We start from the raw sequence: 15,021 nt of genomic DNA on the forward strand, positions 1-15,021 counted from the left end.
AAATTGATTAATTATTGTAGTTTGTTTTGTGAATTAATTGCTCTTATTTTTTGTTCATTTCTTTCATAGATTCTAAATGACTAATATGATAATTAGTAATCATTTGTTGTTTCATTTTCACTTATTTTATTTTTAATATGCAGATGATTCACATTTTTATGAGGTTACACTATTGATCTTTATTCTTTTGTGAATTCTTTTTTCTATATTTATTCTTAATATTTTCTTTCCCAGGTAAAGCTTAGCTAAATATTTATCTGGTAATTTTAAATTGTCATCTAAACTTTAGATTGTTATCTCTAATACCTAGAGTACTGCCTAGAACACTTAAAAGAGACCCAGAAAATATTTTGGCTTTATTGAATTAATTGCTAATATCTAACTTTTAATCTTTTAAAAATATACAAAAATGCTTATTTAATACATTTTATATTTCTTTTGATATATAATATAAAGAGAGGATTTCCACCCCTTCCCTCCACCCAGGCTAGTCAGGTTTTTCTTTTCTTCATTTACTGGACATTCTTTCTCCTCCTCTTCATGTATAATGTCTCTTTGTTGCAAGGTGCAGTGAAAACAAGAAACTTTGAGAGAAGATAGACCTGGAATCAAGCCTTAGTTTTGTTATTCACTGAGCATGTGAACATAGACAACTACCTGACTCCTTAGGAGTTCACATGCTCAGTGAACAACAAAACTAAGCCTTGATTCCAGGTCTGTCTTCCCTCAAAGTTTCTTCTAGGGGGATAATAAATGCCTGCTCAACCAGGCTGTTGTAAGATTAAAGATAATATGTAATTTGTAAAGTTCTTGGCATAATACGTGACACAAAGTGAATATTCAGAAAACAGTTTTTACAGGGTTTATTAGGCCATTATTTATTTATTTTCATATGTATGCACACACTGTTTTTAGTCTATTGATTTCTCTATATTGTTATATTGCTAGCATTAAAAAATAGTTTTTAATATAGGTAGTACCAGTTTTCCAACATTATTCATAACTTCTTCTTTTCAAAGCTTTTTAAAAAAGTGGTAATTACCTCTTATACCAGGTGAATTTTAGAATTAGGAAAGTTTTTGTTGTGATTTTGGTTATAATTTAATGGAAGCTGCATATTAATTTGAAAAAGTTGACATCTTTATACTATTTAGTCACTTATCCAGTCCCCTGACTCTCAATTTATTACAATTTCTTTTCAAATTTATTTTTGTATCTCATTAGAGTTGCTAGTTTTTTCTTATAGGTTTGGTATTTCTTATTAAGGTTATTCCTAATATTATATTTTAATCTCTATTGAAAGTGGCATGTCTTTTTTGATTTTAAGGTACTATGGCAGGTATACATGAAATGTAACTTTTATACATTATCTTATACATATATACAGTCATTTCATATATTATTCAGTTACTTTTGAATTGCTTATTTTGGGGGTTCTAACCAATCAAACCATGAATAATGATTTTTATCATGTCCAGTATGAAGATATAATTTTTATCTTAACATGTTATGGGTATGTGTGTTTGTGTCTTTTATGTTGGATAGAAATTTATATAACTGTTAAATTATAGTGATGATTGTGACCATTACTATTTTGCATCTGATATTAATGGGTTTGTCTCTGTTATATCTCCCTTAAGGATTTTGGCTGTTGGTCTAAATAGATATTCTTTGTCAAATTAAGAATAATTCCTGTCTCATTTTAATCTGGAACTATAGAGTAAATGGTTCTGATACCTCATTTTCTATATTTTGGATCTGCTTGAATTTTTTTTTCTTTGTCTTACAGGATGTTCAGCTAAAAGTAAAAACCTACTTGCTTGGAACTGATTTGTCTATATTCAAATATGATGATTTCATCTTTGTTTTGGATATAATCAGCAGGTAGTGTTTAAGATCTTGTCTTATTCTTTAGTATGAGTCATTCAACCATGATAATCAAGAAATAATGAACTGGTGAGTTATCATCTGTAACTTCTTTATGGAAATGAAGATAATCATACATTCATAATTTGATGGCTGCTGTGTTTTTATGTTAGTGTATTTAAATATTTCTGCCCTCTAGATGTTTGTAAACCTTAATGGATTTGTGATCTTTAGAATTTTTTCACATATCCAAATTTTTGCATTTTTTTTTTTAATCTTTGAAGAAAAGAACCTGCACTTCTTTTTCCTCTATAAGGATGTTGCTGAAATTTACTTAAACTTTTTTTTATCCAACTAGGTTGATGCAAGTTGGAGAAGAATTTTGTGGTAGCAAGTCTGAAGTTTTACAGGAGTCTATTAGAAAACAAAGTGTCAATTATTTCAAGAATTACCATAGGTAAGAACTCTAATAAAATATGAATGGACTTATTTAAGTAATGATAATACTTTTGTCTAATCCTTAATCTTATAGCATTAATTGATTTTAAACAATTATTTTTGAATTTGAATGTGTTGTACCTTTTTAAAGATGGTTAAGGGTTTTTTTAAACCAAAATATAATGAAATGTTCTCATTATGTATTCATTGTAAATTTTAATGTATTCTTTGTCTTGAGGGGCTTACTGATTCCTTTATGAGTAAAACGTGATTATTAGATCAAGGTTCCCAGAAAGAATTTGGCCACTGTTCCATGCCTGCATACATATGGGTGTGTGTATAAGGAAGTTAAATCAGTAGAGGCAGTGCTCAGTGAGGGGGTGCTTGAGAGCATCTGTCTTTTAGAAGTAATAAGTCTTCTAGAGGAGAGGATATGATATTCAGAATCTTGCTACAAAGCCAAATTTGTATACGGCATTGCCTTGCAAAACAATCACAGCTAATATTTAAAAGGGTGACTACGAATGGTTTTTGGGGAGTGGAGGAAGGTGGGAAAGAATGTTCATAATGCCACTGTGATTATATGCTTAGAGCAGCAGTAAATTGAGGGAAGAGAAAGCTAACATTAGACTTCTCTTGTTATAAGCTAGACCCTAAGTTGTATCCCTTAGATATATTTTGTCCTTTGAGTTGAGTTATATCTTACTTTTTATTCTGAACTTTTACTTTTTACAATTAAGTTTTGATATCCATGTTATTTGGTGCCAGAGAGAGTCATGATTTGTAATTCTGCTTTTTCTTCTTTTGTTCATAGTCAACACCTGCTCACAGTCATATATGCCATGTCAAAAGAAAGATGACTGAACACCAAACCATTGATTAATTAATTATTAAATATATTGACTATGAGTTGTCTGTGTTAATTGCAAACAATTAAGTAAATTGTTTGAAAAAGATTTAAATTGAACTATACTAAAGCACAGCCTTTGAGTTTCATAATTGAGAATGTTTAAAAATTAAAAAATTTAATTGAATAAAGCTCAGGGAAACAGTGGGAAGGGACCAATAGGAAGCCCTAATACTGCCTTTATTTATAACTTTGTTTTCTGTGAAAACTTAAACCCTAACTAAAACAAAGGGCTGGTTCCTTAAACATTCCTGTCTAGAAGTGGGAGGGGCCTGTTAATCATGGATAGGGAATAAAAAGGAAGCACAAAGGAGCAAGAAGCCTCACTTTCCCTGTAGTATGAATCATGCCAAATGTCTCTCTTCCCAGAGATTGCTTTGTATCCAACATGACAACTGGGAGAGCTTTTGGTGTTCCTAGTGTCTAGGATGTGTGTACAATATAGAAACACTGATCTATTTAGTGGCTTCCATTCTGCATTCTGTTTTACTTATTGTCGAAAGGTGTCTGTCATCTGTAGCAACTAGATATGGAGATTTTGACCATGATGGAAATTCTTCACAGAGTTCACATTAATGAAATTAGAGAATACAGAAATGAATGACTTAAATCTTCCACAAACACTCAACATTTTAAATAACTTCTTTTAGAAACATTTGTAAAACCTATTTCTCATTGATGTGGCTGTGCTATATTATTTAAAGGAAACCTGCGTTGAGTAATAGTAGACTTAGGTTCTTGTCCCATTTTTTGCTGCTTACGAAGTGTCTGATATTGGCAAATTTTTAACCTCTCTGGCCAGTGATTCTATGAATTATAAAATGAAGTGGCCAGATTAAAAGGTCTCTCCATTGGTTCTGCACATCATGACCCGTTTTCTTGCAGTATTTTATATTATAAAAATTGGGGCAGGTTAAACAGGAAAGATTTAATTATTACACGGTATTATTCTTTTTCCCTAGTATTTAAAAAAAAGTTTAAGGTAGTTTAGTTTCTATCCTGTCTGAAGTCATTTTTCTCTCTGACAGTTGCCATTGGGAAAATTATAGTGGAAGTCATTTGGTAAAGTTGGTGCAAACCATCAATGTGTTCTAAGGTATATTTGTTTCTTTACAAAACAAAATAAACTTGACAGGAACTTTAGAAATGATGCTAGCGTACATACATTGAAATGACTAAAGTCATTGCATTAGTCAGTGATGAATCTAAATCTGCAAAATCACAAATTAATATCCCCTTTGCCAAATCATACTACATAAATACTGAAAAACTGTATGAAACATGGTGAAATATAGATGAGGTGTTTTTATTTTGCTAATGGAAGTGTTTAAATGTGCATACAGTTTGTTTCAAGGTCCTCTCCTGCCAAATAGAGCTCTCGAGAATGAAGACATTCTTGAACCAAATTATTCTGACTTTGAATCCTTTTAAGCTATTGGTTTGAAGTTATAGGCATAATAAAAAGGTAAAAATAGGAGCAGTTTATTTTTGGCAGAACATCTACTTATGACATGTATTAATGTTAGTTGTGGTAGTTGTTTGAAAGTTTGCATTCCACTATCTTTTTCTGGGATAAAACCGTATGAACATGCGAGGGAACACAGTCTCTATTATTGTTTGTTCCTACCTCTCAAAAGTATAAGTTTTATTTTCCCCCATTAAAAAAAAATCCATATACTAAGTTTATATACACCCAAAAAACATTGTTCTGTCACATGTTGGAGAATTTCTAAAAGCACAAATATTCTAATTAAAACCATAGTGACATAAAAATTACAGAGCAATGTATAATTGTCAAAATATTCTGTTTAATAAGTATGTTTTATTTTGTAGTTACTTTAGTAATCAAAGCTTATAAAATATTTTCAAGGATCCTAAGGTTGCATTGACTGGTGTTAGAAGAGAGAAGTCACCTATCTTTTTAGAAGAAAATACAACAAATTAGATGAAATAAACAAATTCCTTATAAAGCCAAACTTCATAACCTTACAAAACAAAATATAGAAAATATGAATAGTCCAGGGTCTTTTGAAGAAATTATATTTGGGCTTCAAAACATTTGCATAAATCTTCAGGCCTGCTGATGTTACTGGTAAATTCTACCAAATATTTAAGGAGAAAACAATACCAACACAACTCTTTTATGGAATAGAGAAAGAGGGAATGTTTTATAATTTATTTTATGAGGCCAGCATAGCATTGATCCCAAAACAGAACAAGGGGACATAATAAGAAAGGGAAATGACATGGTAGTATCACATAAGAACATAGATGCAGACCGGGCACAGTGGCACATGCCTGTAATCCCAGCACTTTGGGAGGCTGAGGCAGGTGGATCAAGAGGTCAGAAGTTCAAGACCAGCCTGGCCAAGATGTTGAAACCCTGCCTCTACTAAAAATACAAAAATTAGCCGGCGCAGTGGCAGACACTTGTAATCCCAGCTACTCAGGAGGCTGAGGCAGGAGAATTGCTTGAACCTGGGCAGAGGTTGCAGTGAGCCGAGATTGCGCCACTGCACTCCAGCCTGGGTGACAGAGTGAGACTCCATCTCAAAAAAAAAAAAAGAACATAGATGCAAAATCCTAAACAAAATATTGGCAAATTAAATTCAGTGATACCTGAAAAGGATAATATGCTATGAACAGGTAGGATTTATTTCAGGAGAACTGGAGTTGGCTAAACATTAAAAAAAAAATTAAGAAATTTAATTTATCAATTGACAGAATAGAAGAAAAAATCATAATTATCATTTTATTAGATGTAGAAAATAATTTTGATAATTCTACCCCAGCTTATGATTTTGAGAAATTGTGTTTTTGTGTAATTTTAACTTTCTTTCTAATTGTGTTCTTATATTTAAAATGTGCCCTTTTTCAACCACTTATCAAGTCTGGACTTGTTGATGTTTTTTAAATCTAGTCTGACAATTTTTGTGTTTTGATAGAACTGTCTTTCCATTTACATTTAATATATTTATTGGCATAATTCTTAATAGATTTAAACCCATCATATTGCTGTTTTATATCTAAAATGTTAAATATTTAAAAAAATTTTTCTCTTTTTGCTTGTTTTGGATCGATCATATATATTTTTACTTTTTATATTAATTTTTCTGTTAGCTTTTAAAAAATACATTCTTGTAATGGTTACCACCACCATTTCAATATGCATTTATGTTCTACTGTAGTCTACTTTAGGTAGCATACTTCCAGAATAACGCAGGAACCAACTTTAACTGCATTTACTTCTCCTATCCTCTTGGTGTTTTGTCATATACTTTTGCTTTATATATTATTGTCTATACATTTTTTATGCCTAGCGTTGACTGCGCTTCTTCAATCTGGGTTATACCTATTATCACTGTATTTGCTTTAAATTACAGTGTAATAAATACCACAAACCAGTCTGTAAGAGACAGGAAACACATTATCCCCTAGGGCCTCCAGAGAGTGGAGCTCTGCTAACATCTTGATTTCAACCCACTGATACTGATTTTCAGGCTGTGGCCTCTACAACTGTGAGAGAATAAATTTCCGCTTGTTTAAGTCACCTTGTTTGTGGTAATTTGTTACAGCAGCCAGAATTACTGAGTCCTATGGTAACTCTTCCTGTTTAACATTTTGAGGAACTGTCACACTTTTTTCCAAAGTCATGATACATTTTTACATTTCTACTAATACTATATGAGGGTTCCAATTTCTCTAATACCTTGTCAACACCTGTTGTTTGTCTCTGATTATGGCTGGCCTAGTAGGTATGAAGTGGTATCTTATCATGTTTTGGGTTTGCATTTCCCTGATGACTCATAATATTTAGCATCTTTTAAGATGCTTATTGGCCTTTGTGTATCTTCTTTGCAGAAATATCTGTTCAAAGCTTTCATCCATTTTGAATTGGGTTACTGTTTTTTTATTATTGAGTTGTCAAGTTTTGTAGTTTTAGTTTTTAGTTAGGTCTGCGATCCAATTGAGGTAATTTTTATGTGTGGTGAGCTATGCACACAATCACTTTTGGGAATTCTTGGCCATTATGTCTTCAAATACTGTTTTTGCCTCTTCTCTGTCCTCTCCATCCAATTGCCTGCATAATAAATGTTTTTACTATCTCACATATCTCTTATGATCTTTCTGTTTCTTCCCTTTTTTTCCAACTTTTGCTTCAATTTAGATATTTTCTGTTGATCTGTCTTTGAGTTCATGAATGTTATCTTCAGCCATCTCTAGACTGCTATTTTACAATCCAATCAGTTTTTAATTGGAAGTATATTTTTCAGTTCTCAGATGTCTATTTGATTCTCTTATTGTTTGTTTCTCTTATTGCAGTTATTTGAAATTCTCTTTTCTATCCATTTTATACATATTTTTTTCTGTTTTATTTAACTTTTAGTAATTATCTTAAAGTCCTTGTCCGTTAACTCTAGTATTTGGAGCAATTCCTGTTTTTTAGAGTCATTTATTTATTATCTATTTTGAACCTGTGGATTGAAAAAAATCTAGGTTTTGTTTTTAGCACGGTACTATCAACTTGTGGTTGAAAGAGGAAGAATAGAGCAGGCACTGGCCCTTTGTCAACTGGAAAAAAGGGTTTGTTTTTCTGGGATTGCCTATATAATGTGTTGATTACTCAGGATAGACAGTAAGAACAATAGCATTAAAGAAACAAGAGATCAGAATGGCATAAGTGATTAGTGGAATGTCAAGTATATAGGTGTCTTACCTGCTAATTTAATTTGTAAATGCTGTGTAGGGATAGGCACTTAGCTAAACATTTTCAGAAAGCGATAATTATCTTGCTATTGGGGCTTTACTAGATATGGTTCACTAGATCTGTGACTTTACTAGAGCTGTGCTGTTTAATGTAATGTGTTAGTATTGATGATCTCGTATAATCTGTAAATTTTGTCTTTATGTTTTAGCATTGATATATAATCAGCTGAGGATATTTTAAGTATGTGAGTTGGTGACAAGCTTTTAATTTAGTCCTCTAATAAAATTGTCATTTCCTATGTATTACTTTTGCAATATAGTACAAACATTTAGTTTAGTAAACATTTGAGAGAGTTTTTCTCTCAAGGATGATATTAACTAACTAAAGTAAACATTTCAGTTTACTGCATTAATACGAACGGGTTCTCAAAGTTGATTATGATCATGATGATAATCCTATAATTATTTGTGTCATACGTTATTTTCTCAATTCTTGTGTGCAGTCTACTTTTCTTCTCACTTTTTGGAGTGTTCATTTTCTTTTTTTAAGAACACGGCTTGATGAACTGAGAATGTTCCTAGAGAATGAGACTTGGGAACTTTGTCCTGTTAAGTCAAATTTCAGCATCTTGCAACTTCATGTAAGTGTCTCTTAAGAACAAAGAAATATGTCTTTCAGTCATCTTTTTACCTTTTCTTTTTGAAAAAATTATCCAAAAATATATGAAAACATTTATAAAATAAATTAAGAAACAGTTTCTTTTATTCCTTTCTTGGAAGTCATTAGTAGGCAGCATCTTTTACAGGAATGATCCTTTTATGGTTATGAAAAATCTGTCTTCTTTTACAAAATTCAGTTTACATACTTCAGGAAGTCTCTTTTGCCTAAAAAGAGTTACAGTTAAAATGCTATTTTTTGTTTGTTTTGAATTCAGGAAAGGGCCGACTGCTGTATTTTGTGGACATCAGTGTAACACAGATATATATTTTATACTTTGTTTCTGATGTATTTGTATAGAATATCTTAAGTGATGTAAGCATATGAAAAAGCAAGGTGTTTTACTTTAACAATTATTTTCATAAATGACTTTATTGATTAGGATTTTTGCTGTTGTGTTAAAATTTTTAAAAGACATTGTTCAAATTTCTTAAGCTATTTTAAAAAATGATCTGTGCAGCTTCTTAAAGGAAGTCAAAAGTAGCTTGATGCAGATGATACTGTTTTAAGTGGTATCATTCACTGAGTTGTCTTTAGGAAAACCTTTAATCACGTATTTCCAAGTGTGTGCTTTTAGGCAACTTGCTTGATTTAAAAGTCAATAACCTGAAGGTCAAGATGTTATTTTTCTGATACTCTACATTTATATTGATGGATTCTGTTTATATACTAGAATTTTATTTTTGCTAAAAGGTATCTGGCTCCTTTTTTTAACATCTAGGAATTTAAATTCATGGAACAGTCTCGTTCCCCATCAGTTTCACCTAGTAAGCAGCCAGTCTCAAATTCTTCAAAAGCAGTGACCTTGTTTGAGCAGTACTGTAGTGGTGGGAATCCGTTTGAAATTCAGGCTAACCACAAAGATGAAGAAACAGAAGATGTCTTGGCTTCTAATGGGGTATGTGAAACATAAGTGAGATTTCTTAATTTAAAAACATTCTACTCAATGAGTAAGGCAATTCACTACATTTATGTGTCCATTTACTACCATTCTGCCTACCTATATACTTAATGTACCTATGATATTACATTTATAGATAATGACTCTATAATTTGCATTGTTGACCTTGTCCTCTTAAATAGTAAATTTGTTTGTTTATGTTCTTATTATGTTTTTATGTTGCTAATCAAGTAGTAATATAGTTTTTTCACTGAATACTTATATGATTTATTGTACAGACAGATGAGTGAGGGAATAGATATCATCTGTCCTTTTTCTTGACACCCTTTATGGGTAACTGGTTTATTTTGTTCCATGTCCCTTTAACTAAGAGAAAGTGATAATGTCTTGCTTAGTTGGCAGGCAGGGATATTTTTTGAGATTTGGAAGTACAGTGTTTTAACCACACTTTGAGGACCTCAAAAACAGTATTAACTAGACATAGTGTGAGTTAGTGGAAAGGATTTGAAGGCAGATAATGAATATCATCTTTATTATTTATCAGCTGTGTGGCCCTTGGCACAATCTGTCACCCTCAGTTTCCTGAGATTTACAGTGAGAAGAATGCTTGCTTCACAGTTACCTACATGGGGTTTCACAGTATTTTACTTGACTTAATATTTTGTTTGATGGTTTCTTCTTAATTTCAGTAGTGACCCAATATGATTTTTATTTTCGATTTTATGAAGCTGAAGTGAAAACTATTCAGATATGACAAAAATACCTTGAAGGATTTGTCTTTATATTTTATTATAGAATTTCTTTATTTGATGAAGATAAAATTCATGAAATTTAAATTGTTTCATAGTAAGCCATATTTTATGATTCTGTGATTCTTTGTGACATTTTGCCTCTGTGAAGTTGACTAAACCAAGAGGAATTTAAAGTCATCCCAATTATTTTAAAATAATATATCTCTCTATAAAAGTGATTCATTATTTAAAACTGACATAACATTTGAATCTTATTATTTGCATCAGTGTGTTCTATAAAGTTGCCGTGAATACTGAATTAGCAAATAGTGAACCATTACTCCCAGAGCAAATACAGGATTACGTTCCTATGAGCCTCTGGTTGCAGCATGTTTATCAGCTCATCAGTACATAATCTGAACTCACAGTCAACAACGCCATAACTGATGCCTAAATGAAGCTTATCACTTACCAGACACACGTTTGTTTGTAAGGCACATCACAGTCTTCTTGTACTTTGAAACATTAGACAGCACTTCAGTGCTACACTTGCAGGGGCATTCAAAACACTTATATCACCAACAAAAAGCACAAAAATATAAAATATTTGGCACTAAATTGGTCATGAAAAGGAAACTTGTTTATAGTATGAGAGCCTAAGCAGGAAGACAGAGCATGCCTTGTTTGTCCTCAGCTGGTAACATGCATGTTGTATGACTCAAAGTTTTCACTGTTCTGCACATATTTATGAATAACTCCCAAAATGTCCTGAGTATTGACTTTAGAGTTACGAATAAATTTTAGTGAATAGGCAAATTTGCAAATATTAAATCCTCAAATAATGAGTATATATGATACAGTGTGGTCACAAAACTCTGTTGTTGTAACCAGGACATCCTAGCTTGTGTAGAATACCTTTCTGCATAGCATCGGGATCACATTGTGTATAGGTATAGAGGATTACCTGTAAGACTTGTTTGCAGTTATTAATGTGTGATCTAATCTTTCCAGGTGCAATTTATGTCTTGAGAATCAGGGTCCACATTTAAATATGACCTTTCATAGTGCTTTTTATTAATAGACTCTCAAAATATGGTTGTTGAATTACAGGACTAACTTCTTGCCATGTTGTTATCATACTGGTTTCCTCAACTGTCATGTGGAGATAAAACTTCCTCATAGAAGTGTCTGTAGGATTAAATGAGATAACTCATGAAAGCACTTAGCATAATACTTGGTTAAAAACTCAGTGTTAGCTATCATTTAATCGTATTAATGTTAGCCATTATTTAAGCATATAAATCTGTAACATTAATAGATGATGATGATGATGATCATAATGAAAGTGCTGTCACTGCTTCCTTTATTGTGCCTGAATTTCACTGTCCTTCCCATGCTGGCATTGGGCCATGGTACCATAAAGATGATGAAAATGTTATGAAGAGACCCTTCCTCTCAAGGGGAAATCTACCATTTTTGTCCACATTCTCAGTAGGTCCTTGTGTTCTAAGCTTAATTTTCTAAGTTACCATTAGAATTAAATCTTATCATAGTGAATTAGGTAGAACATCAGCATGTGTGTTGCACATATTTATTAAGCTGAAGTAATACTTCCAGGGTGCCAGAATTGGATACTGAACCTCTTTTTCAAGAGTTTTATTAGCAATTGGAAATAAGTATGGTGAAACTTCTGAGAGATGTTAGGTTAAAAAAAAAAAGAAGCAAAATATATACTTTTCTCTTTTTAGGCCAAGTGGAATGTTTGTTAGGTTCTTGTTTATGGCGATTTGAACTTGTTGCACATTTTCAGGCTTTTATAGGTGTAATATTTTTATTTTGTGCTGATTAAGGTAGAAATGATGAAGATAATGGAAGAATAGTGAGATTCTTGGTAACAATATTGAAGCTAAATTGAGAATTCTCTTGTATTTAGCTGTTGCTTATAAAATGGGATACTTTCACTGTGTTGAGACACCCCACAAAAAGAGGCTCTTTATACTCACTTTTTAATATCCTGTGTTTTCTTCAGTATGAATCTGATGAACAAGAAAAGAGTGCCTATCAAGAGTATGACAGTGACAGTGATGTTCCTGAGGAACTCAAACGAGACTATGTGGATGAGCAGACAGGAGATGCTCCTGTGAAAAGGTGATTATTCATATATTGTGTGGTATTTAGCATTTTATCTTGTTATCTTAACATATACGATTTCCTTTAAGGTTAAGAAAAAAACAAAATTAATTTTTTTTGGTACTTATAATGTCACCTGACAGAATCATTTAAAAATAATACCTGGAAGTCTAAAAATGCAAGTTTTCCCCCTTAACATTTCATAACTGAATTTCAGGAAAAATAAAATAGATATATGAAAAGTTCACAAAACTTTTGCTGGCATCTCACAAATCAGTTCATTTAACTGTGAACTGGATTGTTATTGTGTCAAGAAAGAAACTGATTTAGTCATTTATAAGTTATTAAATGGCTACTTTTAATGTAGCTTTCCTTTGAGTTATATAGTTTGTTTGACATTGTTTTTTGTAGCAAGATTCTAATTCCTTTTTTTATGTCATCACAAAGTTAGATAGTTATTTTTAAAATCTGTTAAAATTACTTTATTATCTTGTTGAAAATATTGGGTATAATCAGAGATCAGTTTTTGCAGAGGAAGAAACCTTTAGATTTATAAAATCAATGCTGCCTGGTGGCCATTTATTCTTTACATAGATTTAATAAAAGAAAAAAACCTCAAAGAGAAAATGGTCTTTTGTTTTGTATGTGGAGTTCTTGCTTCAATCTTGTAAACACAGAAAGTTGCCACTTATTTTCCCTATGTCATTTGTGTTCACTATTTGAACCTTCTATCAAGGTGTCCCATTAGTTGTTGAGTTGTGTTTTATGATAAACTGACCTCTTCAAAACTATGATAATTATAACAATATTTTCTTACCTTTTGCCAGTTAAATGAGCCTGATTCTTAGATGTTGAAATGACTTGATTTCATGACTATCAAACATTTAGTGACCATAGATGTACTTTTTTCTTAATGATAGATTTAAGTATACTCTTATTGTTTAACCCCAGGCTATCTATTTGATACTTGTTTAACTTGAAATCCCGACTGAAATAATTGTTTTCAAAAGTGAGCAATTCACGTATTTGTAGGTATTTTAATTGAAAAAATTTGTCCTATTTGTTTTTGCATATGTATGATATTAAGTGTCAATATGATCTACTGTGAACTGAATAGAACTATTTTGTTGGAATTCTTTATTAGATTTATTTTGGGCATATTTTGGCCAAAAGGAAAGGTCCATTTGAATTGAAATGTACAAGTAAGATAGTGTCTGCCAGTACATGTATATATGTCTCAATTTTTGGTAGGGTTATTGCAGCCCCTAAACTTCTTACCCCTAAGAAGTTTGAATTGACCAAATTGGTAACTGAAGCCAATAAATTAATAGTTATTCTCAGTTCTAATTTGTGTCTCTTGAACAATTTTTCTTGTATTTCACCCCTACCATTCTAGTTTATGCCAAAATTATCTCTGTGCCAGATTGTTAAATCAACTCCCTTACTTTGGCACTTGTCTCTAGGCTTGCCCACTTCCAAACAACTCTTAGATCTAAATTTATGGTTTTTTTTTTTTTTTTCATAGATAAAAATTAAGTCATGTCATGTTACTGGTTACTTTTTAGTGACTCACCACTGTATTCAAGATAAGGTTCATGTCCCTCGGGTTTGATTGCTTTCAAGGATCTGGCCTTTACTTGTCTCCTTTCTTGTCATTTTCCCCTCTGTCCACTTGTTCTACATGTGCATGTGGTAAACTCCTTGTAATTTTCTGAGCACACTCTGTTCTTTCTTATCTCTGACCCTATTTTATGCTGGCCCTTTTTTCTGTGCTTACCATATAACTTTAATTTTTCTATTGAACCTAATGCTGCCCCTTAGCCCCAAATACTGCCATCAATATTCTATACTTAATTCAGATTCTTAGGATGGTATTTTTTTAATGTTTATAAGTTATCGAAATGAAGAAACATAGTACATTTACACTTAGATATATAATTATCCTAGAAAATCTATTTTTTAAAGTGATGTAGCTTTTTTAGTGGTTGATAGATAATGTTTTAGAATCGAAGAAATGCATTATGGTACTTTAGTTTTTTGCTTGTCTTATGGAATGTAAATTTTATAAGGATAAGAAGTTAATCTCTCTACTTAATGCATAGTAAGATTTTCATCAAATGATTAGTTATGAAGGTTAGAGCCTAATCTGAGTAACTTATTGGTTTAATACTTGACAACCCTAGCAACTCTGTTTTGTTTTTCCATATAAAGTGTTTCTCGAGAAACTCTAAAAAGCAGGAAGAAATCAGATTACAGTCTAAATAAAGTGAATGCACCTATTTTAACAAATACAACGTTGAATGTAATAAGACTTGTTGGTAAGTAGCTGCACTTTTTTTTTTTTTTTCCAAAAAAGAAAAAAAAAAACATTTTAACAGTTAAATTAGTTTATTAGTGAATGACTTTTACTTGTGGTTTTCATTGTCTGGTATACTCTAGTACTCTGCAGTAAGGGACTTAAGGTAATCATATGTCAATGCTTCTCATTTTAAATGTTCCAAATACAATAATACTAATAGTATTGCCAGTTTCTCTTTCTCAGTTACCTATTTATTCTTTGTATCTTCCAATTTTTCTAAAATATTTCAGTTAATTGAAATGTGATAAAAAATTCTTTTTTTTT

General features: G+C 31.6%; 1 protein-coding gene across 1 annotated transcript in view; it reads left to right on the forward strand.

Moving 5' to 3' along the window:
- Positions 1 to 15,021, forward strand: part of VPS50 (VPS50 subunit of EARP/GARPII complex) — a 127,887-nt gene that overhangs the window by 75,558 nt on the left and 37,308 nt on the right. The window contains exons 15-20 of the mRNA XM_017525102.2: positions 1,790 to 1,884; positions 2,225 to 2,323; positions 8,469 to 8,559; positions 9,358 to 9,534; positions 12,298 to 12,416; positions 14,610 to 14,716. Of these exons, the coding sequence (XP_017380591.1) occupies positions 1,790 to 1,884; positions 2,225 to 2,323; positions 8,469 to 8,559; positions 9,358 to 9,534; positions 12,298 to 12,416; positions 14,610 to 14,716 (688 nt within the window). The remainder of the gene's footprint in view (positions 1 to 1,789; positions 1,885 to 2,224; positions 2,324 to 8,468; positions 8,560 to 9,357; positions 9,535 to 12,297; positions 12,417 to 14,609; positions 14,717 to 15,021) is intronic.

This window comes from Cebus imitator, unplaced genomic scaffold, assembly GCF_001604975.1.
Source record: "Cebus imitator isolate Cc_AM_T3 unplaced genomic scaffold, Cebus_imitator-1.0 Scaffold37, whole genome shotgun sequence".
NCBI classification, from domain to species: Eukaryota; Metazoa; Chordata; class Mammalia; order Primates; family Cebidae; genus Cebus; species Cebus imitator.